The 27,156-nt window shown below is 45.9% G+C and overlaps 2 protein-coding genes across 6 annotated transcripts in view; both read right to left on the minus strand.

Moving 5' to 3' along the window:
* MROH2A (maestro heat like repeat family member 2A) lies at positions 1-5,878 on the minus strand (the record flags this gene model as incomplete). The annotated part of the gene is made up of 5 exons (XM_082630849.1): positions 1-147; positions 326-457; positions 4,439-4,620; positions 4,853-4,948; positions 5,803-5,878. The coding sequence occupies 5 exons, from the start codon at positions 5,876-5,878 to the stop codon at positions 1-3; spliced, it is 633 nt and encodes a 210-aa protein (XP_082486975.1).
* A 5,263-nt stretch (positions 5,879-11,141) lies between these two features.
* Positions 11,142-27,156, minus strand: part of LOC309809518 (UDP-glucuronosyltransferase 1A1-like) — a gene marked incomplete at its 5' end in the record, with an annotated part of 53,168 nt that continues 37,153 nt past the window's right edge. For 2 of the 5 annotated variants that reach the window (XM_082630653.1, XM_082630652.1), the window contains 4 exons: positions 11,142-12,112; positions 14,367-14,586; positions 14,875-14,962; positions 15,649-15,780. In XM_082630653.1, coding sequence (XP_082486779.1) covers positions 11,815-12,112; positions 14,367-14,586; positions 14,875-14,962; positions 15,649-15,780 — 738 coding nt within the window. In that variant the 3' untranslated portion in view covers positions 11,142-11,814. Of the gene's footprint in view, positions 12,113-14,366; positions 14,587-14,874; positions 14,963-15,648; positions 15,781-21,605; positions 22,534-27,156 lie in introns of those variants that run through there. The other 3 variants (XM_082630654.1, XM_082630655.1, XM_082630651.1) reach the window with 3 other exon arrangements.

The raw sequence follows: 27,156 nt of genomic DNA on the forward strand, positions 1-27,156 counted from the left end.
TCATGCCAGGGTGATGATGACAAATTCTTCGGCGAGGTGGAGGGGTCTGAGGCAGTGCTGCAGCTCATACATGACCAAACTGAAGTGGTTTCGGGACAGGGCCACCAGGGTGTCGCTGGTCACCTCTGCCCTCACGTAGCCCTCCACCTCCAGGGGACGGGAGAGGGATGTGTGGCGTCACCACCTGCTCCAGCCCTGCTGGGCTCCCTTGGGCTTGCTCAGCATACTCCTGCCCCAGGAGGTAACCGGACAAGGGCCTCGGGCATCCCAGGCCGCACCTACCAAGGCCCAGCCCCTGGGTCGGTGGGCGGCAGGGCTCTCCTACCTGCAGCATCTCCCTCATCTCCGTGGAGGCGATGGTGACCAGCCTCTGGACACAGCACTCCTCCAGCTCCCCCTCCTGCGGGAGGACCTCCTGCAGGACACTGTAGATGTTGACTTCGCTCTGAGTGGAAATCTGGGGAACGAGTATGGCGGGTGGGAAGGTCCTGGACGGGGCAGTGGAGGCTGGGAGGGACCCGGCCCTGCCAGAGCACACAAATTCACCACGTTCTCCCTCCTACTCGTCCTCCTCCCAAACAGTGTGAGATTATGATTTATAATAAGAAATTTATATTTGGTCTTCATCCAGTTTCTGGCACAGAGCCCCTAAAATCTTTGGAATTTCCTAAGTGATGAGAGTGACAAAGGTGTCTTTTGTTATATTGAGATGATCTTTGGTCCAATCCTAAGGATGGGGACTGGTTGGCAGGAGAACCAATCATCTGATTAGATGATTGGAACTTTCATTCCCACCCACTTGACCTCCGGGGAGAAGAGAGGGGCTGGAAGTGGAATCAATCCCCAATGGCCAGTGATTTCATCAACCAGGCCTAGATAACGAAGCCTCCATAAAAACCCCAAAGGACAAGGTTCAGAGAGATTCTAGACTGGTGAACAAATAGAGATTTGGCAGGAGTGGTGTGCCCAGAGAGGCCCTGGAAACTTCGCGCCCTTTCCCAAACCCTCGCCCTATGTGTCTCTTCCATCTGGTTAGTCCTGAGTTATATCCTGTTAAAATAAACTAGTATCTAGTAGGTAAAATGTTTCCCTGAGTTCTGTGAGCCACTCTCATAAATTAATTGAACCCAAGGAGGAGGTCATGGGAACCTCCAAACTATAGCCAGTTGGCCAAACTTACGATTGGGGTGGGGGTGGGGTCGTCTTATGGGACTGAGCCCTTAACCTCTGGGATCTGACACTATCTCCAGGTAGACAGTGTCAGAATTGAGTTAAATTGTAGCACACCTAACTGGTGTCAGAGAATTATTTGGTGGTGGGGGGAACACCCACACATTGGATTTGGATGCAGAATTATCAATGCCTCATCTGGTAGATGACCCCACCATCCTGAAACCGCCTAGGACTCTGACCCCAATTCTGCCATCTCTCACGCCACCCGCTCCCTTCCTCCCATCAGGCTCATCCAACTGGCCCTGTCAGTGTGGGCTGCAAACCTGTCCTCTCTTCGCTGTTTTCAGCCCAGCATACTCAGCTAGGCAGGTGTCAAGTGGTCAGCACACAGGGTCCTCCACAGATTTGGCACTGACCCTCTTGCAAGTCCAAGAGGACATCATCTATTTTGCTTCTTAGATAGCTCTTGTCACAAGGGTGGACTCCTCTCCACGGGGGCTGTTACCTGCAAAACGCTCTGGGAAGATGGCCCCCTCCCCTGGCTGGTAAGGAGGTCACTTACCAACAGTCAAGACCTTAGCAAATTGGGGACCTCAAGAGGAGAGGAAGTCAATGAAATTTATACGTTATATGAATGACATCCAGTACAGAGAGTCTTGGCCTTTGTTCCTAGTCTCGATACAGCAAGTAATAGAGGCTTGTGAACTCCAGTGAGAGATTCCTCCTGAAAACTCCTGGACCGAAGAGAACCGTGTGGCCTTCGCTGCCTAGTCCGATGGCCTTTGTTTTCTCAACCTCTTCATTTTTTTTTTTTACTGTCCCCTAAGGAGCCTTCTTAAGCGTTTTTTCCTAATTGCCCCCCACCATGAAAATGTAATACCACAGATATTATATAGCTGAGTATACATATCTGTGCTTTGTACATCAAAAACTAAAATATCCTTCACACACACCAACCCCCGACCCCACTGCCGCAAGAACCAATTTTACCTGCTTTGGAGCAGTATCACCCCATTGAGAATTCACGCTCTAGATTTTCAAGGCAAACTCAAGGAAGCCTAGATGTGTAGCTAACACTGTTGCTGCAGATATGTAAACAGCCAGGCAAATTATAATAAGCCCAGCCTAATTTCTGCGATCAAAATTAATCTTTGGAGAATATTTATGGGCGCAAGGGAAAAATTGTCAAAGACTTGGAAAGTGGCATAAAACAGGCACTGGGTGGCCTCCCAGAGGCGGGCTTGGTGCTGTCTGGCTGCCCCTGCAGGATCATCCGGCCTGTGGGAGTGTGTGCCTTTGATCGCCTGTGATCGTCTAGGCTAAGCTACATCTCCACGGAGACAGAAGGTAAGTTCTAGGAAACTGATGCTGCAAATGATTCCTGTTCGTGACAACGCAAAGGAATTTTGTCTGCTATAGAATGTAAATCTCTATAAGTAAGATTGTCATTTTAACAGATTTTAACATCTTACTGGTTCCTTCACTAATTAAAGAATAACTAGGGCCTCCCTGGTGGCGCAGTGGTTAAGAATCTGCCTGCCATTGCAGGGGACACGGGTTCGAGCCCTGGTCCGGGAAGATCCCACATGCCATGAAGCAACTAGGCCCGTGGGCCACAACTACGGAGCTTGCACTCTAGAGCCAGTGAGCCACAACTACTGAGCCCTTGTGCCGCAACTGCTGAAGCCCACGTGCCTAGAGCCTGTGCTCCGCAACAAGAGAAGCCACCTCAGTGAGAAGCCCGCGCGCCACAACGAAGAGTAGCCCCCACTCGCCTCAACTTGAGAAAGCCCGCGCACAGCAACAAAGACCCAACACAGCCAAAAATAAATAAATAAAATAAAAATTTAAAAAAAAAGAATAACTAAAATCTTTAACACAGGTCAAGTTACAAAATATGCCTACTTGTTTATCATCTGTTTATTGCCACTGATCATTTATCATGGCCTGGGTATTAACCGTGGTTTTTAAAATTTTTCTATATTTCCTGATGCTTTGACTTCTTGGGGCCTTGTGGGTCCTGGAGAGACTGCCCAAGGTTAGTCAATTCCTAGAGATGGCAAACAACTCACCCACTCACGAGCAAGCTTGTCAAATACAAGCAAGCAATCCAGAGTCCACGTACTGGCCACCTCTTCTATCAGGCTCTCACGCTCTGGACCACTATACACCTGCTCTAATCACCCCAGGGCCAGGGACCAGATGACTCAGGGCGGCCCTACACCCCAGACCTCACTGAAATTATCCACACTAGCCAATCCGACGTCTGCTCATCCTGCCTCGCCGGATCTTCCCCTACAGAAGCCACAGTAAACACTCCTGCGTACATTTCCCCCTTTTGTTCCCTCTGCCTCCCGCCCGACCCTGCTTCTTCCTTGTGGGCCTGCATGGCATGGCGTGCCCCTGCCTCTTGGGATCTGTGAGTAACAGACCATCTTTTCAAGGGCAATCAACTCCTGAGCTGTTGGTCTCACTATACCTGAATAATAATAAAACCTACGTTTTAAAAGACTTTTGCCTCTGCTCCTGGACCCCGACCTCCCTCAAGGCTACCATGTATCTTCTTTCTATAAAATAAAGCTTGCTATTAAGAATTCCTATAAGGACCTGCTCTGCTACCCTCTCTCAAAAGCTCAAGAATAGTCTAAAATTCAACAGCTCTCCAAGTGTGGTCCCCAGACCAGCAGCAGCGTCACCTGGGACCTTGTTAGAAATGTTGATTCTTGGGCTGCACCCCATACCTACTGAATCAGAAACTCTCACGATGGGCCCCAGAAATCTGAAGTTTTAACAAGTCTTCAGGGGATACAGATGCTCTGGTCCAAACTCTACCCTGTCGTACAAAGCCCACCATGATCTCGGTTACATTTTCCATCACTCCCATCAGCATCCACTACCCCAGCCTCTGCCCCAGTAAACAGCTGCCCACTGGCCAAGCACCCCTGCACCCTGCATCTGGTGTGTCTCTGCTCCCCCACACCTACCTGCTTCACGCCTGCTCAACATCTTTGTAACTCAGCTCACTTGCTCTAGAGCGGTGACTCCCAAACCCACTGCGTCAGAATACCGAGGAGCTTTGAAAACCTGTGAGTGGCCCAGGCCCCACTTGGGCCTCAAGGGCTGAGACCCTCATAGTCTTGCCATTGTCTGTACCCCAGCACCTAGCCTGCATCCACAACAATCAGTAAATGTGTGCTGAGCAGTGGACGGACGTGCAAACAGGTGGCCAGGCTCAGAGGAGCGGCTGAGGGGGAGGATGTCCTACCTCCAGTACCTGCAGGCAACGGATGAGAGCGTCCATCACCACAGAGGGCTCAGTGGCGGCCTTCTCCCTGATGATCACTGAGGCCAGCATCTTCCGCATGTCAGGACCTGCCCGAGCAGCGTCCGTTTTGGTTGACTCGCTGTCCATGATGTTGAGGAGGTTTGTGACTTGCTGGAAGGTACCTGAGACAAAGGTGGCACAGGTGTGATGCCGAGATGACCATTACAGGGCTTGTTCCTTGTGCTCCAGTCTCCCTGATACCTGCACAGCTCTAGCTCTACCTGGAGCATGATTGGGCAGGGACCTTCCTATCCACTGTACAGATGGAGGAACTGAGATCTTGACCAGGACTTGCCCTCCAGGAGTTAGTAGCCGAAATGAGGCAGGAGTGCAGGGAGGGGGTGACTTTCTTACCACTGTCGTCTGGTTCCAGAGGTTCCAGGTCCTCTGTCTCCTCTGACACGTCCTCATTTGACTCTGTTGATGCTTCTGCCATCTCTTCCTCAAGCTCTTTTGAGATAATAAGATTTGTAAAATACTTGGTGTGTCATCCCACCATAAGACGACCCCCCATGAGTCACACCCTGCATAACCCCCTTCCCTAGAGTGTGGGAGGAACCCGTGACTTGGTTAGACCCATATTCTAGCCAATAGAATATGGCAAAAGCGATGGGAATCTCCCATGATACAATCACTGCCATGATTACATTATGTCATATAAGACTCCATCTTAGCAGACTGGAGAGAGATTCTCATGCTGGCCTTGAAAAGTAAACAGTGGTGATATAAACTGCCTATGGAGGGGGCCATGTCACAAGGAACTGAGGGCCTCAGTCCTACAACTACAAGGAACTGGATTCTGCCAACAGCCACATGAGCTTGGAAGAGGACCAAGCTCCAGAAAGGACGCAGCCCAGACAACATCTTGAGTGCAGCCTTTGAAACGCTAAATAAATGACCCCGCTAAGCCAAGCCCAGACTCCTGACCACGCAAACTGTGGCATGATAAACAGGTGTTATTTTAAGCCACTACATTTAGGTAATTTGTCACACAGTGATTGATAGCTACACTTGGTTAGGAAGGGCCTTTCCTCCCTCTTTTCTGGACACTGAAGACTAATGATTAATGAGAAATCCCCCTCGGCAGGTCTCATCGCTCCTCTCAAGGGGCTCTCTGAACATCAGCAGCTTCTCAAGGGCTGACAAACATCAACACAGACGTCAGCACAGAGGCTTAAGAGCTCCCAGATCCTTTTTCCTCCTGTCCCAAGTTCCTCAAACTCCATCCCAGGGCCCTTCACCATCCTGTGCTCCCTTCCTCCTGGGAATCCTTTAAGGAACAAGTCTGGGACCTAAATACTGACCTTTTCTCAGAGTTCTCTCCTGGATGGAACAAAAATACACCACAAGAAAAAGCTCCGTTCTCTGCCTGATACACATCAATGGTAATGTGGACACTGGCAGGTTGGGTTGACAAAGGAGTGAGACCTTCGGGCTCCTCAGTCGTAACTCAGACAGGGAACAGGTTCCCTGACAGGGTGGGAGGGTTTCACTAGAATCATCACCGTTGGGTCCCAGACCCTTGGAACTCTCAGATCCAACTGTCTCCCTGAGCTCTGTGAACCCAGGGCTTTGAGGAGTGCACAGGGCCCTGGGATTTCAAAAACCCACATTATTTTGCTAATCAACATTTCTGTCACCCACATGTGGGGTGAGGTATGGTGGCCTGTTTGGGGAAAGGAAATGGAGGGGGGGATTCACAGCCAAGTCCCCTGGGGACGTGGTCATAGGAGCCCAAGGTGGGGAGGTGTGATCCGGGCAGCTGGAGGAGATGGGGGTGACAGAGGGGTCCTGAGAAGAGGATTTCTCTTCCCCAAGGACTGGACAGCTTGCAGGATGGGGCAGTGTGGCCCTACTGACAGCCACTACATTTAGGTAATTTGTCACACAGCTATTGATGGCTACACTTGGTTAGGAAGGGCCTTTCCTCCCTCTTTTCTGGACACTGAAAACTAATGATTAATGAGAAATCCCCCTCGGCAGGTCTCATCGCTCCTCTCAAGGGGGCTCTCTCAACATCAGCAGCTTCTTAAGGGCTGACAAACATCAACACAGATGTCAACACTGAGGGATAAAAGCTCCCAGATCCTTTTTCCTCCTGAAGATAAAGAATTTCAAAGAAAGACAGGGCAGTGACCCTGTTTCCCTAAACCAAAAGTGGGGCTCAAAGGATTTCTCTGTCAGTTGTAGCTGTGAGATACAGTCCCAATCAACAGTCTGAGCAATAAAATAATGAATTTCTAGGCATCACAGGACAACAGATCAAGACCCAGAGCCACCTAGGTCTAAGACTGCTTAAATAAAATTCCCACGTAATTTCCCATTGTGCACACTGCCAAGAGGGAGCTCCGCAGCCCCTGCTTGTCACCTCTCATACCCCGGAGCTCATGACCCTCAGGAGCCCGTTTCTACTTCACTGAATCCCGGTGGTTAGAAAACGAGTTTCCTCTATGCAGCGCCAAACTCTCATCCTCACAAAATTCACGCATTTTTCCTCAGTCTGCCCTTTGAAGACGTGTAAACCATGATGGAACAGACACCAGAAGGCAGTTATAACATGCCCCTTCTTTCACAGTCCCCTTGGCCCTCCCTCCCACTCCCTTCTGGGCCTTCTTTTCTCTTTCAAAGATTACTCAGTGAAATGGCTGCAATTCCATCCCACAGACTCTGACTGTGTGCCTGCACCATGCAGCTAAGCTTGGCTCTCCATGTTGTGGTGGATACAGAGGTGGGTAGGACACATCATTGTCCTCTGAGAGTCTGAAGACACAACACATGAAAGATTGTGGACTTGGAGCCAGAAGTGAATGTATCAGTTAGCCGTTGCTGTGTAACAAACGACCTCAAAATTGAATGACTGAAAACAACAGTTTATTATTGTTCACAAGTCTATGGGTCAGCCAGGTGGTTCCATTGATCTGGGCTGTGTCCAGTCAAGCATAACTGGAGTCACTCATGCATCTGTGGTAGCCAGTGGGTTAGATGAGGGTTGGCTGGTCTAAGATGGCCTCACACACATGCTTAGCAGTTGGCTTCCTATTGGCTGAAGTGACTAGGGTGATCAGGAACCATGTCTCCCATCATGCACCAGGGCTGGCCCAGGTTGTTCTCAGAGCATCTGGGGAGGTTTCCAGGAGAGCGGGCAGACACACCAAGGCGTCTCAGGGCCTAGACCTGAACTGTACCTTTCACCTCTGCCACCTTCTAACAGCCAAGGGAGGTCACAGGCAAGTCTGGACTCAAGGGGTGGGGATATAGATTCCCCTCTTGATAGGAAGAGCTGCAATGTGACATTGTGAAGAACATGGCTAGCAGAAGGGGTGGAGGAAGGGGTCCTTTTTTATTATTATTACATACATGGTGGGTGTAAGCCATGGCCAAAAGTGGGGTGCTCCAAATACGTTATCTAGAGAGGATGCTAAGAGGATGAGATCCAGGAGAATGAAGTGGGTTCTGCTTGGTTTTCCAAATGAAAATACTTTTTTCTGAGCATGACAGTAATATAGGACTCACATACAGCGCACTCATAAACTCAGCCACACTTAGCGCTGTCGCTCAACTGAGCTTCCCACATCTGCTTCTACGGGAACCAACCTGAAAAAAAGAAAACACGGTATTCGTAGAAACCTGTGAGCTTAAGTGCATGGAAGGGCCAGAAAGAAAGTGGAAAAAATGGAAATAGACTATGTATACAGTGAACACATTTGGGGGTACCTTACCGGCTCACAAGGCTCCCGCTTCCCTGACCCCCAGAGTCACAGTTACGGGGTCCTGGTGGCCATGTTTTCCGTCTATAATCCCTCCCCCGCTGCTCCTGATTGGACAAGGAGTGGACACCTGATCCAGCTGGACCAATCAGGTTCTTTCTCACAGGAATTTGGAACTCTGGGCAAGAGAGAATGCAGTCAGTCCCCTGTGAGATCTTGGGGATGAAGGTTCTCGGGACTGAGGAGCGGGGAAGGTCGAGAGGAGAGGGAGCCCTAAAGCCGGCGCCCACAGCATGCAGGGACGGGAGGGGGCCAGAGAGGCTCCACTCAGCTCAGCTCCTCTGGAGGCTTGGCTGTGAGCCTCTCACCCTTAGGAAGCACGTCTCCTTACAAAATGACCTCTTTTTTTGCTTAAGATATCCCAAGTTGGGTTCTCTTACTTGTAAACAAGAGGGTGTAGAAACTAGGAACACAAAGGTGCACAGGAGCATGAACTGGGGGAGGTCAGAGCAGCTCGGGGTCCCTGGGGTTTGGGGGGGTGAGGGGTGGAGTAGCAGGGAGCCGTGGGCAGTGAGGCTGGGAGACGGTCCCTGGGTGGACTGGGAAGGACCTTGAAGGAAGGGGGACATAGTCCACGAATCAACATGGGGCTCAGAGGTGTGGGATGGAACTGGTGTAAACGGCTTGTGTTCCAAAAGCCACCTAGGGAAGGAATAAATTGGGCTGGGGTCAGGAGAAATCCTAGTTAGCCATGACCCCAGCTCCAATTTGAAGCCCACACATCTGAAAGTTCTACATGTAACACAAAGCAAAAAACAAACCAACAAATGTGTGGACAAAATTAAAGAACAAGTGGAAGAAAAAAATGCACGTGACAGGAGGGTATTTTCAGTGATTCAGTAAGCACTCAACAAAGCATCAGGGGCAGGCTTCCCTGGTGGCGCGGTGGTTGAGAGTCCGCCTGCTGATGCAGGGGACACGGGTTCGTGCCCCGGTCCGAGAAGATCCCATATGCCGCGGAGCGGCTGGGCCCGTGAGCCATGGCCACTGAGCCTGCGCGTCCGGAGCCTGTGCTCCGCAACGGGAGAGGCCACAACAGGGAGAGGCCCGTGTACTGCAAAAAAAAAACAATAAAAAGAAACAAAGCATCAGGGGCTTCCCTGGTGGCTCACTGGTTAAGAATCACCTGCCAATGCAGGCGACACGGTTCGAGCCCTGGTCCGGGAAGATCCCACATGCCGCAGAGCAACTAAGCCCGTGTGCCACAACTACTGAGCCTGCGCTCTAGAGCCTGTGAGCCACAACTACTGAAGTCTGCGCACCTAGAGCCCGTGCTCCGCAAGAAGAGAAGCCTCCACAATAAGAAGACCGTGCACCGCAACAAAGAGTAGCCGCCTCTCGCCGCACCCTAGAGAAAGCCCACGCACAGCAGCAAAGACCCAAAGCAGCCTAAATAAATAAATAAATTTATTAAAAAAATAAAAATAAAGGGAAGGAAAACAAGAAAAAAGTTTTAAAAAATCATCAGGGTAATACACCCCACAGGAAAACAGGCAAAGGATATTCTCCAAAAAAGAAATACAAATGGCTCATGAGCTTGAAAAAAAAAATCAACCTTTAATAATAATAACAGGCAATTAAAAACAAAATCCCACTTTTGCCTTTGAAACCGATACTTAGTTTTTTCAAGGTAATACTTTATACTGAAGGGAGTGTGAGAACTTGGCTCCCTCAACCTTGATTGAACCTCTCTGGCACAGTTTGGGAATATCTCAAACCATTTGCCCAAGGAAACCGTGCATCAGTGCCCCACCCAGATCCCTGTGTTCTTATCTCTTAGTGCACAGGGCCTGACCTCCAACACCACACCTGCATTTCTCTCCCGTGGGATCTCTCTGGGTTTTAAATCCCTCCTTGCCTGCACTTGTGGCTGACTGGAAGTGCAGGGAAATTAATACCACCTGGGAGCAGCCAATCACCTACAGGGGCAAGTGCTCAGACCCCCAAGGGCCTTGCCCCTCCAGTCTGGGTAAGTCTGGCATGTTTTCTGCACTGGCTCCCAGTGTCAACCAGCAGGATTCAGTTCCCACTGCCCACAGAGAGCTGCCTTCTTTTTTTTTTTTGCGGTACGCGGGCCTCTCACTGTTGTGGCCTCTCCCATTGCGGAGCACAGGCTCCGGACGTGCAGGCCCAGCGGCCATGGCTCACGGGCCCAGCCACTCCGCGGCATGTGGGATCTTCCTGGACCAGGGCACAAACCCATGTCCCCTGCATCGGCAGGCGGACTCTCAACCACTGTGCCACCAGGGAAGCCTGAGAGCTGCCTTCTTGATAGTCATCACTCCCCATCCTACTCCCCACTCCCCTTCAGGGTTTCCTTCACTTCCCAGATAAACTCCTTGCCTGTGGATCCTCACCTTAAAGGAACCGAAACAGACAACCATTGATTTGTTGTAAGGCACTTTCCCATGGAAATAGTCATGAATATGTACAAAGACTTAGCTACTAGGATATTCGGTGAAGTCTTTTTTCTAAAAGAAAATAAAAGTGAATACACCAGGAAGTAGTGGTTAAATAAATCCTGGTATATTCATGCAATAGAATATTCCTTGGCCACTTAAAACACATTACATATTATACAAAGACCTGGAGAGAACATTCACAATAGGATGAAGTGAAGGAAGAATGTTAGAAAACACTAGATATATTTGGTATCTTTGCAATAGTTTATAACTATATACATTTGCCAAAATATTTACTAACTGTGGTTATTTGCAGGGAACATGGTTAATGGTGAATTTATTTCCTTGTGTGTGTATGTGTACACCTCGATATTTTTCAAATTTTCTGTCAGAATCATGCATTACTTTTGTAGTAAGAACATGTAGTTTAACAATAAATAAATGCAACACCCATGAAGACACCACCTAATAATATAATTTATATGAATTTATTAATATGTTTTTAGTTATTACATCAGAGAAAATATACTTGCCAGTCTCTGTAATTTAGGCTTTTGTCAAACTCAGATCCATTTGGCTCAAGCACTGATTATCTGCTCAGGCATATCACCCATCAATTTTATACATCATTCTTTCCCCCCCCAAGTCAGAAATCTATACCATTCACTCATATCATATCAAGTACAAGGAATAAACGTTTCCTTACTGAAATGCACAAAGTGACATCTGGGAAGCATGAGCATAATTTAGAACCAGCCATTATTGGTGAAGGAATCTATCACAACCATCTACAGATGCCAGAAGATGAGGTTACAACTCATCAGGGGGTGGGGCGGGAGCGGTGGTGGGAAGTGGTGGCTCCCAAACAGGTCCCATTTCTGAGTAGGTAAAGTACTGCAGATTGAAGGAGGGACCTACCCAACCCTCTTTGCAAGTCATTTGAAAGATGACAAGTGTAGTCCAGATTAAAGATGCTGGAGGGAGCAGAAAATATATTTAAATATCTCTACCTATATGTGTGACTAACGGTTAGATCATTTTTATTTTTTAAAACACACTCTGGGGTGTTATTTTCTGGCAAAGTATTTCTTGAATAAGCATAACATGAATTTAACCTGACTCTTTTTGCAAGTTTCCAACCCAGTTCTCAGTGTGCCTTGGATTTATGAGATTTCTTCACTCGCTCTTTTTTCCTGAAGCATTTCCGGAAGGCAAAGGCACAGCCCTTAAAGATGATGAAGATGACTGTCAGTACGACCGCCAGGAGGAAGCCGATCACATCCAAAGAGTAGTACTGGTACCAGGTGAGGTCATGCGCCGCAGGGCGCAGGTGTGGCGCCCCCTTGTGCCTCATCACAAACTCCACCCAGAATACAGCCAGGTCTAGAGGCTCCATGGGACGGTCCTTGTGAAGGCTAGAGAGGCGCATGATGTTTTCCTTATAGCTGAACACACAAAGACAGTTATGTGAATGCCTGGAACACCAACAGTAGTGAACCATCCTCTCTCTATGCTTGCTTCCAGTTAGGAACGCTACCAGATTTTCCAAACTTGGCAGAGTTTCTATTGTAACCAGAAAAGAAAACACACACTAAATATTCTTTATCGAAAGAAAGAAAGAAAGAAAGAAAGGAGGGAAGGAGGGAGGGAGGGAGGGAGGGAAGAAAGAAAGAAAGGAAGAAAGAAAACTGGAAGCCAAAATTATAATTTTAAATTATTTGAAACTTGCTTCCTACTTTTCTTCTTTTCTTTTGAGAGATATCTTTGTGGGCAGTTGATCATACTTTTTTGGTAACAAGATAAAGAAATAAAGGAAAGGTCATCTCAGAAATTATTAATGATTTCCCATTCAATGAGATTGTAAACAATCACTTCTAGCCAAAGTAAAAACCACTTTTAAGTGCCATCTCCAAGACAGTGCTATACTTTCAATTCAACTGTTGAAACATCAAACCTCCAAGTGCTAAATTTTGCATGAGGCAGTGTCTTTGCAGCCTGTTAAAGAAAAATGGATTCCTGTTTATTTTGGACTGTGTTGATAGCTGAGTCAGAATATCCAAATCCAAAATGGGTTAGATACTTCAACCCTTAGTATGGATGCACTAAAAGAGGAAGGAGAAGGAGGAGGAGGAGAAGGAGGAGGAGGAGGACAAGAAGAAGGCAAGGGAAAGAAAAGAGAGAAGAAAGAGAAAAGTGAGACGCTTATTCAGGAGCAGTTATGATCATTGCTTTTCTTGAATATGTCCATCATTTTATTTGGATCATTATTATAATGTACTATTAATATTTGGCCATAAATTCTGTTAAACATCTTCCTTGTATATAACTCTTCTCTTATAAAATAGATTTTCTTGGACTTTCATTCATTCATTCAATATTTATTGAGCACCTGATATGGCCTGGTTGTATAATCTGGTGTTGGAAATTTTTCCACTTCTTTTTATTTCATGTAGGTCCAGTCCCAGCTTAGAGTGTTGGGAACATGGAGATTCACAATCGGAGATGGCTCAGAAATGCATAGATGAAGTTAGTCAGTAACTTAAGCTGACTGATTAGTGGGGTTTTTTTTAATGATAATGTACCAGAGAACTTCTACCAAGTCATTTTTAGGTTACAAGTAGTTGTCCATACCACTGAATGAAAGGTCAAAATTACATCCCTAATATGAGCCTCAAGCATGAGTTTCCAGCATATGGAAAGAAATCGGGCTTTAATTGTGATATGTGAGCAGCACCACCCGATGCTGACATGCTGGGCTGCCAGAAGCCAATTGGAATGATGTATAAGAACCACACCAACTGCTCTGGGAAGGTTGTTGCTGACACTGTGAGCACTTTACCCTGGGGTTATGTAGACAATTCTTTTTATTCACAGGCATCACACACATGCGAGCACCATCATTTCTAGCACTTTTTCCTTGTCCAGGCTCGGTGTCCCCCTGTGTAGTGTGTCCTCCCATCTGAACACACTCCAGTCTTTTCACATCTGTCCTCCTTCAAAATGAAGCAAGTATGGGTGAAGGCTCCTGACACTGTCATAGATACATACACACATGCATGTGCACACGCACATACATAATTGATTATTGGATGAAACCACTCCTGGCAATCACTTCTTCTCCTAAGGTTTTGATCAGCCTATCACTTGTAGCAATACAATAAAGTTCATGCAGAGATAATTTGATCTGGTGGCTTTTTGCCTTTTGAATTGTTTTCATAGCCACATTTGAACAAACTTGACTTTGCTTTTATTATAAGCCTTTGTCATATCACATCACACACACACACACACACACACACACACACACATTAATAAACCTCATGGACAACATTTCTCACAGATTTCAGTGCTCGGAAAAGCCTTACCTTTAAGCACCTGGTTTGTTTTTATCTTACGGATACTATGTTTCTTGTAATGGAATACTTCTCTCTTTGCAGGAACTTATAGATCAGACATCTATTATATTGACACTGTTTTTTTTAATTGGAGTTTTAAGTATACCAGGGGAAATAATATTTTAAATCACTTCTGTGATAAATTCCATAGGAATTAAAACATCTTTTTCTAAAAGGAATAATAATAACCCCAAATCATCTTACTTATAAATTAGATCTTGATGTATTTGTTTTCACATCTGAATATTTATTGTGAAGTGATGGCCAAAGTATAAGTAGTATTCCTTGGTAACTTCTCTCTTACCTTTTGTCACTGATGACAGTTTTCAGGGCCTTTTCTAAATCTTCTGAACTCATTTCCAGGATGTTCAAGGTTACTCCAGCTCCCCGGGTCTCCATGCGCTTCGCATTGTCCATCTGGTCACCAAACAAGGGCATCATCACCATCGGAACACCATTACATATTCCTTCATAAACACCATGGGAGCCGGAATGTGTGATAAAGGCCCGAGTCTTTGGGTGACCTGAGAAGCAAAACAGGGAGGGATGCCAGCAGTCAAGCCACTGAGTTTCACAACCTGACATCGTCTAGGTTCTGAAAGCACTCTCAGGACCCAGTGCCATCCACACGTGGCCCTTGCAGAAACGTGCAGAAGAAAATGTGAGTTGAAATGTCCTATTGGGTAAAAAGCAACGTGAGATACATTGGCCATAATATTTTCCAGCTAAACAATTCTTTAGAATAGCCCTGCCTGAGCCACTTTCTTAATTTAACCTTGGTTTGACCTACACATCAAATCCTCCCCACATACCAAGCAGATCATTTTGTGGCAGCCACTTGACAAGTTTTGTATTCTTCGCAAGATTCGGTGGTGGAGTCCCAGTGTACCGCCACAGGACCTTGCAGAAGCAAAAACACAAAAAAACAAAAAACAAAAAAAAACAAAGTTTAGGAACATAATATGATTTTTAAAACAAAGCAAGACGTCTGCTATAGTAGCTAGAAAGTGGAGTCTCTGAATGAATATAACCTTGGCAAGGGTGGGAGGTATAGAGACTAAGAAGGCTTCTGGGGATGTGTAACATTCTGTGTCTTGTTCCAGAGGCTTGATTCCACGGGTATGTTCACTTTGTGAACTTGTGAACATTTATCAAGCTCTACATTTACGATTTTTGCACTTCTCTGCACTTCAAGGGAAAGTTTACTTAACAAAATGAGTGGCCATAGAACTATTAAAGCAGAAATATAAGAAACAAATCCAGCGTTCTAAGCAACAGCTTTTTGGAGAAATATTCTTATGCAATATGAAGAAACACTATCCTGCCCATTTTATTTTTAAAAATAAATTCTAATATACTTTTGAGTCACTTAGAGAGAAAGAGATCTCCTCGTGAAGTGGATCATGTTTTAACAGAGTAGTTGAGAGTGAAATTGCAAAAAAAGAACAACTTTGGATTAATAATTGGGAAGTGGCAGGGAAACCCAAGCCTAAAGCCCAACTCATAGAATTAATTTAGGTACTGAAAGCCTGGGGTTAGAACTCTTGTGAAGACAGATGAAAAGAAATCGTGTAGAATCTTCTTACTGTCTGAGGTATTTTGCCCAAAGCATCAGCAATTTCCGTAGCTTTCTGCTCTGGAATCTCTGAGATCATTGAGCCCAAAGAGAAGACCACAATACCATGTTCTCCAGAAGCATTTACATAGGCTTCAAATTCCTAGGACCAGAAGAGAAATTTCCAGTTAAACTTTTTTCTCATATTCTTTGGCGATAGCATACATTCAGCTATGAATCAGGTATCTTCCTCTTAAGAATGTGATTAAAGGAGTGTGTGTTTGTGTGTGTGTGTGTGTGTGTGTGTGTGATAGAGACACAAAGCATTAGTGTGTGTTAGAGCATCCCTCCCTCCCTAACTGCCTTCCATCCCACAGGAGGAAGGCTTCCTGCTTACAGAGTTATCACTTCGGTTCTTCTTTAAGATACAGAATCCAGGTAATGTGCCAAGTTTCCAAAAGAAAAGTGATCTGAGGTAAGACCAGATCCGCTTCCCCAGGGCTTCAGGCAGCTGGGAAAGTCTGGGAGGAAAGCAGGCCTTTAAGGGTGGGTGGGGCTGAAGCAGAGGGTTGAAGACAACAGGGAGGAGGGAAGAGAGGGAAAGGGGCATCCTGGAGAGAGGAGAGAGCCTTCCAGCAGATTCTGTGGAAGGAAACATTGGAGGAGAGGAACACTGTCCAAAGAGGACTTCGGAAAGCTTTCTATGGACATTAAAGCTCTCGTATTGCCTGTCTAAGAAAATCTACAGTAAAGACCTGTATTACTTTTCAAGGTTTCTAGAATATTCTTTTATATTGAAAGAATGAATGGAGTCAAAGCCAAAAGCTACAGACAGCATTAAGGATTAGACTCACGATTAAGGAAAAAGCCTCAAAGAGCAAAAACATCCTTTCACAGCTCTTGCTTCCCTGCAGCCTATGGCAGTTTCCCATATGGCAGCCAAACACACTTGGATGATTAAAGATCATATTCATGTCAACTCAGTGTTGAAATTCAACCCGTCAACCAAGCATTTTTCCGCCTTTCCTGGAGAAGAGTTTCTAAAGAGTTTAAGTGAACTTGCCTGCTTGAGCAAGAAGAGTATGCAGAAGTTTATCTGAATCTTTCTTTGCTGGTTCCTTAATGTACTGTAGAAAGTAAACTAGGTATGAAAAATACAAAATAGGGGACAGGAACTCTTGCCGAGTGTGTCCCAGCGATCTGAGTCCCTTCTGTGGAGTTCAGAGAAGGTCAAGGGCATGTGAGTAAACCCTGACTACCAAAGCCACTGGTGGGAAGGAGAAACAGGCAGAATCTTCACCCACCCAGCATATGACCCTCACAGAGTGCTCATGTCCTGTTCCAGAAGCTGATTCCTTATATCACTATGTCCATCACTGTCCTCCAAGGAAGGCTGCAAATGTAAGGCTGCTCCATTGTCTCAGGAGGCATCCAACAAGGATCATCCGCAGGCATTACGGCATTGGCTATTTAAGGACAAACCTCAAGATGAGGCAATGGGACTTTTTGAAGAAAAAAATGAGGGGCTGAATTGATTCAAAGTCCTTCCCTTTGCCAACGGCGTCCTATTGCCATTAAGTCGAATTGTTTTTTAACAAGGAATAATTTTTTTCTCTTTGGCCGCGCTGTGCGGCTTGTGGGACCTTAGTTCCCCAACCAGGGATTGAACCCAGGCCCTCGGCAGTGAAAGTACAGAGTCCTAACCACTGGACCGCCAGGGAATTCCCAAGGAGTAATTTTGTTAATCAAGTGAGTTTTGGTATATTTGAACTGTACACCGTGATTGATTTTCCAGTTAACAATGAATCTTACAACCACTAGAACATGAGCAATCTGTGGTTCCCTTGAATAAAGCAGGAGAACAGGATTTTAGAAAATGTCTGTGTGTATGCGGTGAGAATCAGAGACGGCAGGTATCCCAACTAGTAAATACAGATTCTAGTTTACGACCTGGCAAAGGCCCTTCCCTAAAGTAATAGGGAATAGACTTAGAGACGGATGTCAAACAAAAGCTCTGAAAGGATGCAACAAAATGAGAAGAACAGCAGCATTAGCCATTAGCATTAGAACCTGGAGATGAGTGGTGGGTGTGTTTCAGGAAGAGAGGAAGTAAGCTCCTAGATTCAGCCCTCGACAATCATCTTAGCTCAGCCTGATCTGTTCCTAAACTTCAGAGCCAATGCCAGAGTGCTCCAGGCTTCAGGAAATACATGCACACACACCTGCATGCACACACATGCAGGGGCACACACATACACAGTGGGAATCCACTTAAAGGAAATACAGCAAGGCATAAGTAGGGCAATTTTCCCCAACTGTCGGTTATTAATGATCTAATTAACTCCCTGAGAGTCTCCAGATGATTTTATATGTCTCCAAAGAGTGCCAAGGGCATTAGTGAGACTGTGTGATGTGGTTGGCTTTGCCCAGAACTGCGGGGTTTCCTGGGACTTGCAGTGTTAAAAACCAGAACAGTCCTGGACAAACCAGGATGCTGGCTACCCTGGATGTGAGCTAGGAGACTTCAGACGGGCTCAGCACACATGACTTTCAGAGACGGCTGCCAAGCTTGATTCCAAACATGCCGGTAAAGCCACTGACCAGCCCTATTGCCAGCCCAACTGCCAGCCCATCCCACTGTCTAGTCTGCCCCCACCAGCCTCAGGCCCTGTTCTAGGCCCCTGGCTCCTGGCAGCTGTCTTGGCCTTTCCCATTGGGCTCATCTGAAAGGTCAGAGAGCGGGTATCATCCTCCCCGCCGACCACGCTGAATTTCCTAAATTTCCTAGGACCTCCCCTCCTTCATGAAACCCACTCTCACTTTAACCTTGTCTAGAAAGGGCCAACGTCCCCTCCTTCCATACCCTTCCACAGCCACTCAGCCACAGTAGGATATGATTAACACAGAAGGAACGTGCAGGGCCATAAACACCCAAAGTTAGGTAATATCACTTGGCTGGAGTTTAAATGCCATGAAAGTCTGTTTACAGATCACAGAAGGGCAAGCTGTACAGCTTGTGTTATCATGGCCAGTGTCAATTCTGGTCCAGTACAGGATTCAGTAATGGTAAGGTCTACCTCCTACTTGGCAAAACTTCCCCTACACCTTGCCCCGATTTCACAGTCTCTGGAATGGCCAAAGAGCGAAGCCACGTGTTGACTGAAATAAACCTCGACCCCCCACCTCTTATCCCATTCCAAAAAAATAAGGCTCCCCGAAACGAAAAGACTTGCCTACTCCAAGGAAGCTTTTAATATAAAAATCCTGACTTTTGCTGAAAGTTCAGTATGTTTAGTTCCAGGCTTTTATTAGATTTTTCCTTCCCAAATGCCTTTTGTTTTGCAAGAAGCCTCGTGAAACCCTTACTTTGTTGGAAACATGTCGCTTTCTCATTATACATTCAGAGCCACTTACAAACATTGCAGGCTTCCCCGCTCGGCACTCTTTCTTTCCCTCGTCATCTTCAAGTATGTTCTCACCCATCTTCTGTTTGGCTGTTTTGCTCACAACTAATGTGGATGTATGGATGTCATCTCTGTATCTCTACATGTCTGTAAAGATGGTCTCTCACCCTGAGAGGGGACTGACATCTTGGAATTCTTGAGTTTCATGCCTTTGCTCTCGACACTGTTCTATCATCTTTATTCTTTCAGACACCCCAAAGGTATGGCCAACACCAGGCTGTGCTTTCTCTATGGACTCTCATTACCAAATGAAGATTTTATCTTTATTCTTGAAAAGTTCTGGACCTTTACCAATAGCACTGGGAGTAGGATGGTCCCCACTAGAGGGAGGGAAGCGCAGAGTAACATTCTTTAATTAATAAAAAGGAAAAAAGATAACAGCAACGTGACAAACCAGCAAAAATCAAGAAAAGGGGAGATGACAAAGCAAAATAAAAATAAACTGGAAGAATTATAATCAAATCTATCAACTGTTAAGTACAAACAGGAAAAATTCAACTATTAAAGGAATCTGCCTGACTAGGTTAAGAATATCAGCTCCATGTTGTTTAAAGAGAGAGAAGAAGGTTGAAGATATGGAGTAGTAAAGAGGCACTAGAGAAGTGTAAACAAAAATAATGCAGGAATGGTGATATTAATATCCAAAAAAAGTGGAATTTCAAATTAAAAGCATTTAAAATAGGACAAGGAGAGCTACTATTTGGTACAACTTACAGAGACATTCTCACACCTAATCTTATTTGCACCAAACAAGGCAGCAACCAATACATACTCAATACAATTCACCACTTAGACAAATTTACAGGGGAAGAAATATATCAATAAATGACATAAAAATATGATATCAAGAAAGGTAGTTGATAAAGTTCTGCAGCCTCTCCCATTAAACATCCAAAATAAAGAAGGAAATCATTTAAATAAATAAAGACTGTTTGCCAAAAACCAATGGCAAACTTAACGCAAAGCAATGAAATGAAAATCTCACTTGGATGTGCTGGCTAGCTTTCTTTCCTTTGACCTGAGATACGCCCATTGGTTTGATGATATTTCACCCCTTCCTTTTCCTCTGTCTGAAAGAGAATCATTAATGGTTTTCTATACTCTTAGGTTTTCTCATCTTGCTCTCAGAAAATCAACACCACCTCCTTCTTTCTTCACCAGACCACCCCATCAGACACAAATGTGTCCAACGGGCCATTTCTCGGAATCTTATTGCCATAGGACCTTTGAGGGATTATCAGATCTCTCTCCACATTACAGGGGCGGAATCAGAGCCCCATTCTGGAGACTCTGTCTTGCAGCAGTGAGGTGGAGGCATCCCCCTGACACTTGATTTCTCCTGGTTTTCTTCCCACTGCCCAGAGTTTCTCCTGGCTGTGACAATTACATGATCATTTAAAATATGAATCATGTCAGGGGCACACTGGAAATAAGATTCATCGCTCTCCAAGGGTGATGATAGCCCCTTAGTAGGAGCCAGACTCAGCACCTGGAAAGTGCCTGAGCTACCAGCAGATCCTCAACCAATACTTGAAAAACAAATGAATGCACGCCCACTGAAATGTCATCTTCTTGAAGAATCCTTCCCAACCCCCCTTTTGAAGGAGCCCCTCCTGCTATTCTCTATCTCCTCTGTTGAGACTTGGAAGAGGATGTGAATGCTACTTTTCTGCATACTTGCAATGGTGTAGGGGAAAAAAATTTACATATAAACATTTAAGAGATATGCATGAACTTTCTGCCCATTGTCAGAACCTGGCTATCTGGTGATTTGCTTAGTAGAGGAAATGGAACTGCAGGATTCAGCCTATCAGAACATCTAGAAATGGACCTTTAATCAGGAACATAAAGGCAATTTTCCCTGCTGGGATCTATAGATATCAAAAAATTATTTCAGCCATCTTGACTCCTGTGAGCCTGACCCAGTCACAGGCAAAGTGCATGAAGCACAATTTTGTTCTCTGCAAGGAACCCTGAACCCAGCATGCTGTGCTTATGGCATTTAAGTGATGTTGCATCTAATTGATTATTATCTGCTGGAGCACACAGAATAAAGTGGCCAAAATACACTTTCCTGAAGTATCTGATAAACGAAATAACCCAGAAGATGATACCAAAGACAGCTATAAATTACAACTCAGACCTAGGAGACTGGTGAGATAGAAATCAACGAGAGAGGACATTTGAGACTATCTCAGCATGCTCATTCAGCATCTGTGGCAAGCTCATCTACCCAAAGCACTTGCCAGACTACAGGCATCTAAAGTTCCCACTCGGGGCTTCCCTGGTGGTGCAGTGGTTGAGAGTCCGCCTGCTGATGCAGGGGACACGGGTTCATGCCCTGGTCCGGGAAGATCCCACATGCCGCGGAGCGGCTGGGCCCGTGAGCCATGGCCGCTGAGCCTGCGAGTCCGGAGTCTGTGCTCCGCAACGGGAGAGCCCACAACAGTGAGAGACCCGCGTACCACAAAAAATAAATAAATAAATAAATAAATAAAAATAAAGTTCCCACTCAAATACACACCTGAGATAGTGGCTTTTTGCTAGCGCAGTTAATCCCACCAATAAAAACTGTATTGGGCATGATGGGCCTTGGGTAATTATTTACAAAGTCACTTCTGAGAAGCCAGATAGATGCATAGCTCATAAGGTCCTGGATAGTCACGTCTTTCTGAAGGACTTCCGAGGCAAGTGGTGCGTACTGGGAATAAACCACACTGCACAGAAAGCTCTCTGACAAGGCAATAAGTATGTTCTTCACCCGCTGCAGGAAGGTCATGCGATCTGAGTTAAAGGACAGAGGCCTGGGCACATAGGACGGTGGGTTGGGGCACTGGGTACCCTGAAAGTCCAGGCTGCACGGCAGTCCGTTCAAGAAGAACACGGCAGGCACAGCCAGGTACTGGGCCACGATGGGGCCGCAGGGAAGGAAAGGGTCAGTCAATACAGCATCAAAGCTGCCTTCTGTCAGGGAGGACATCAACTCCTTGTTGTGCAGTAAATGGGAGCAGGCGGAAAACAGTAGAGCTGAGTCACCTTTGACTTTCTTGTATATTTTGACCACGCGCTGCAGAAAAGGATCGTTCTCGAAAACATTACGCCCAAGGTTTACAAAAGCCACTTCCAAGTCCTCCCTGCGGAATGGCACGGGATACCTCTTCAAGGTGTAATACGCCCCTTCTTTAATGTACAGGGAGGCGTCGGGTGCGAGGACCACTATATCATGTCCCTTGTGCTGCAGCTGCTGGACGATCCTGATCAAACTCAGCCAGTGGCTGCCGTCTATGGGGACCACCAACAGCTTCCCACCCTGCGTCAGGGCAGGGCCAAGCGCACACAGCAGCAGGCCCAGGATGAGTGGACGTGGACCCTGGGACCCTGCTGTCATGGTGCCCCTGCCGTTGCTACCAAGACTGTCACCTGCCGGAGGTCTGCCCTCTCCCACTTACACAGAGCAAGAACCAAACTGCACAGCAAGTTAATGTTTGATTATTTCACATGACGATCCCTGTCAGTCAGCTAGTAGTACCTGGAAGTTTACTTTTAGAGATAAAGAGGGCAGAACTGGACTAGGTCTCTTCATAGGCAACAACAGTTTAACTGGCTGGAATTCCTTAACAATCACTTGAATCACATATTTTTATATCTTTGTTGGAGTATAATTGCTTTACAATCTTGTGTTAGTTTCTGCTTTATAACAAAGTGAATCAGCTATACACATATCCCCATATCGCCTCCCTCTTGAGCCTCCCTGCCACCCTCCCTATCCCACCCCTCTAGGTGGTTGCAAAGCACCGAGCTGATCTCCCTGTGCTATGCGGCTGCTTCCCACTAGCTATCTATTTTACATTCGGTAGTGTATATACGTCCATGCCACTCTCTCACTTCATCCCAGCTTACCCTTCCCCCTCCCCGTGTCCACAAGTCCATTCTCTACGTCTGCATCTTTATTCCTGTCCTGCCCCTAGGTTCTTCAGAACCATTTTTTTTTTAGATTCCATATATATGTGTTAGCATACGGTATTTGTTTTTCTCTTTCTGACTTAGTTCACTCTGTATGACAGACTCCAAGTCCGTGCACCTCGCTACAAATAACTCGATTTCATTTCTTTTTATGGCTGAGTAATATTCCATTGTCTGTTTGTGCCACATCTTCTTTATCCATTCATCTGTTGATGGACATTTAGGTTGCTTCCATGTCCTGGCTATTGTAAATAGTGCTACAATGAACATTTTGGTACATGTCTCTTTTTGAATTATGGTTTTCTCAGGGTATATGCCCAGTAGTGGGATTGCTGGGTCATATGGTAGTTCTATTTTTAGTTTTTTAAGTTACCTCCATGCTGTTCTCCATAGTGGCTATATCAATTTACATTCCCATCAGCAGTGCAGGAGAGTTCCCTTTTCTCCATACCCTCTCCAGCATTTATTTTTTGTAGATTTTTTGATGATGGCCATTCTCACCAGTGTGAGGTGATACCTCATTGTAGTTCTGATTTGCATTTCTCTAATGATTAGTGATGTTAAGCATCCTTTCATGTGTTTGTTGGCAATCTGTATATCTTCTTTGGAGAAATGTCTGTTTAGGTCTTCTGCCCATTTTGGGGTTGAGTGTTAGCTTCAGGTGTACAGCAAAGCAATTCAGTATATATATATATATATATATTCTTTTTCAGATTCTTTTCCATTATAGGTTATTACAAAATACTGAATATAGTTCCCTGTGCTATACAGTAGGTCCTTGTTGGTTATCTATTTTATAGATAGTAGTGTGTATGTGTTAATCCAGCACTCCTAATTTATCCCTCCCCCGCTGTCCCCTTTGGTAACCATAAATTTGTTTTCTACATCTGAGTCTGTTTCTATTTTGTAAATAAGTTCATTTGTATTATTTTGTAGACTCCATATATAAGTGATATCATATGATATTTGTCTTTCTCTGTCTGACTTACCTCACTCTGTATGATGATCTCTAGTTGCATCCATGTTGCTGCAAATGGCATTCTTTCATTCTTTTTTATGGCTGAGTAATAGTCCATTGTGAGATAGATAGATAGATATACCCAGCCACCGCATCATTTGTTGATTCATTCATCCAGCCAACATCTATTGATTCCGGCACAGTACTGGGCTTGGAGTCTCCAGCAGAAACCAAACAGATGTGTCTCCCACCTCCCCAGAATTCATGCTCCATCTAGAGAGACAGACTGACAATCTAAACAAATAAACAGACACATCAGAGGTTGTGACCTAGCAGGCTAAGTAGGAAATGAATGCTGCTGGAGTAGAGAATGATGGGAAAGGAAGCCCAACTCAAGTCTGTGTGCACAGAAGGCCTTTCTCAGGGCAGATCTATATCCATTCAGGGAGGCAGTGAGAGAGCACTCGATAAATAAGAAACCAAAAGAGATCAGGCAGCAAAAGGTCAACTGTGCTCATCACACAGGCCCAATGTCTAGGGGAAAGAAGACACTCTGGGAAATTCTGATGATCAGTTGAAGGCGAAGGGGCAAGATGAACAAAAATACTAAGAGGAATACATATCTATTGAGCATATGCTATGTGCCAGGTATGACGCTTAGTACTTTACAACACATCTTAGGTAAACCCCAAGAACTGTGCTGTAAAAGCTGATACTCTTATTCCCATTTTACAAACAAAGACACTGAGGCTCAGAGAGATGGAGTGATTTGCCAAAGTCCTGTATTTACTAAGTGGCAGATCTGAGACCCAGGCCCTGGGTGTAGAAGCCTGGAAGCACTGCCTCTTAACCACAACTCCCCACGGCCTCAAGCAGGGCCCAGACAACAGTATTAAGACTGAGATGGAAATGGATGAAAAACCAGAAGACAGAAGTAGAGCTGTAATCGCCACAGTCATTACCCAATCAAGATAAATGGAGAGAAGGCAGATGGCAGGACTTTGGGATTAAGTAGAATGTATTCCCACAGCAATACCCAGCACTAGCTGGTGCTCCAAAGATCGGGCGAAGGGTCAGGGAGCCAAGTATGGTAGTTGCCGAATAGAAGTGCCCCTCCCCAAGAAAGGGCAAATCGGAGTGCAGACAGAACTGAGCACCTCGCTCTTTCCTTTTGGGATCTGTTGTTGTCTGACACAACCCCAGGATGAAAGCACAGAGCCCGAACTTTTCACTATGGACATCACTGGCCCATCACTGTCCCATCCTTGGGGGTCTGTTAGGAGGTTCATGGAGAAACTGCTAACTTAAACTGATGTCCTGTTCACAGGGCCCCCCTCATCCTGGTACTTAGAGTAGTTACTTAGAGTCCCTTTTTCCTGTACCACCATCCTTCCTCCGCAGACCTCCAGTCTTGTGTGTGCTTACGTATGGGTGAACATGTGTGCACATGCTCACACTCATGTACTCTGAAGCTCCCTGCCCTCCCTGCCCTGCCCAGACACTCAGCAATTCTCCAGGACCAAGATTCTGGGTGAACAGAAAAGAGGTAGCAATGCTTTTGCTCATTGGTGTGTGCTTATCTGCCATTCTGAAACTCATAGTCCAGTTTGAACAGTAAGTAATTCTTCCAAAGTCTCAATGTTGTGAGAGTTCATTTGTAGATCACACAGAGCAAAGGGGCTCTAAGTACACAGAGTCACCCCGGTAATGATTTTGTGGCTTTCCTGCACAATGCAGAAACTCAGAAATTTTTGAGGCCTCTGTGCCCTTGGATGGTTTGGGATCGTGGCTCTGCCCATGACCAGGAAATGTTCTTTACCATTATGAATAGCAGACAATCCACACACTGTCAAGAATTATGACCAAGAACCACAACTAAGCAATTCGATAAAGCTCCTGCCCTGAAACCTGTGAAGATCTGACACTCAAAATCCATTGTTAATTCCCCCACTCATCAAATATTTATGGGAAGTCTTGGCCCTCCCAGCACCATGCTAGGAGCTGGGGCCAGAAACCCAAGTTAGAAACGGTCTGTGCCTGTCAAGAGGGCTCTGGTGGACAAACAACCAGGCAATTACAGGGCAGAGTAAGATGTGCCCTGGTGGGGGAGCATGGGTGACCAAGGAAACTGAGCAGGCCAGTGATGTAGTCTTGCTTTAGGGGCTACTGAAGAGTGGGGCGTCTGCAAAAGCATTCCTGAAACCCATTGGAAGGTGATTTCTTTTAAAGCTGAAACCAATAGTTAAGAAACCCACCACTCCACAGACTCCTAGTTCTTTTGATGGAATCAGATTGGAGCTGCTTGCTACTAAACTAAAAGGGCTACATAAACAAGTCCTTTGCCCTCTGGATAATCTGTGGGACCCTGCAGGGGGAAACAAAGCCATCTTCCTTAAATCTCTGTAGCATTTTGCTTTATTCTGCCTTGTACCCCTTAGCATTCTGCCTATCTGTCTCTGCTACTAGACTCTCTCTGTGTCTCTGCCTCTGTCTATGTATCTATCTATTCACATATATATATACACATATATGTCCACAGGTTCAGCTTTGGAACCACTCTCTCACGCAGGTGGCCGTCCATGGTTTTGCAGACAGTAAGACTCAGTAAATGTCTCTGTATGGATGTGACACCCCTTCTCCCTTTGCTCTAGGCCCCATGTCCAAGCAAGAAAGTGCCGAATCCGAATCATTCTACCACTGTTTCTCAGACCCACCTGCCATGGTCCTGCTTCAGGGCCTCAACCCCCAAGCCCCCTAATCCCTACCTGTCCCTTTTGGTTCCCTGCATCAGCTGTCCCCACGCCACCACCACCCCTGAAACCTTGGTCAACACATCCCTAGGGCCCGGCATAGAATTCAGACTCCTCAGCCTTGCCCTCAGAACCCCCTGGGACGGACTCCAGCTCACTCCTCCTCTCCAGCCCTTCTGCTTGACCCCTCCCTCTGCCCCTTTCCCTCCTGCCATTCTGGATCACTTAACCCCCCCAAAACACACCTTGTATTTTTCCATATTGCTTTGTGTACACCAGACTGCTTCCTACTACTGTTTATTGCGTGCTTAGCAAATGCCAAGTTCAGGTCTTCAGTCTCTCCAGGTGATATGGAGTCAGCAGTTTGTCATGATGAAATGGTGCACCCTTTTGGATCCACTACC

This window comes from Mesoplodon mirus, assembly GCF_964341445.2.
Source record: "Mesoplodon mirus genome assembly, chromosome: 8".
In the NCBI taxonomy this organism is placed as follows: Eukaryota; Metazoa; Chordata; class Mammalia; order Artiodactyla; family Ziphiidae; genus Mesoplodon; species Mesoplodon mirus.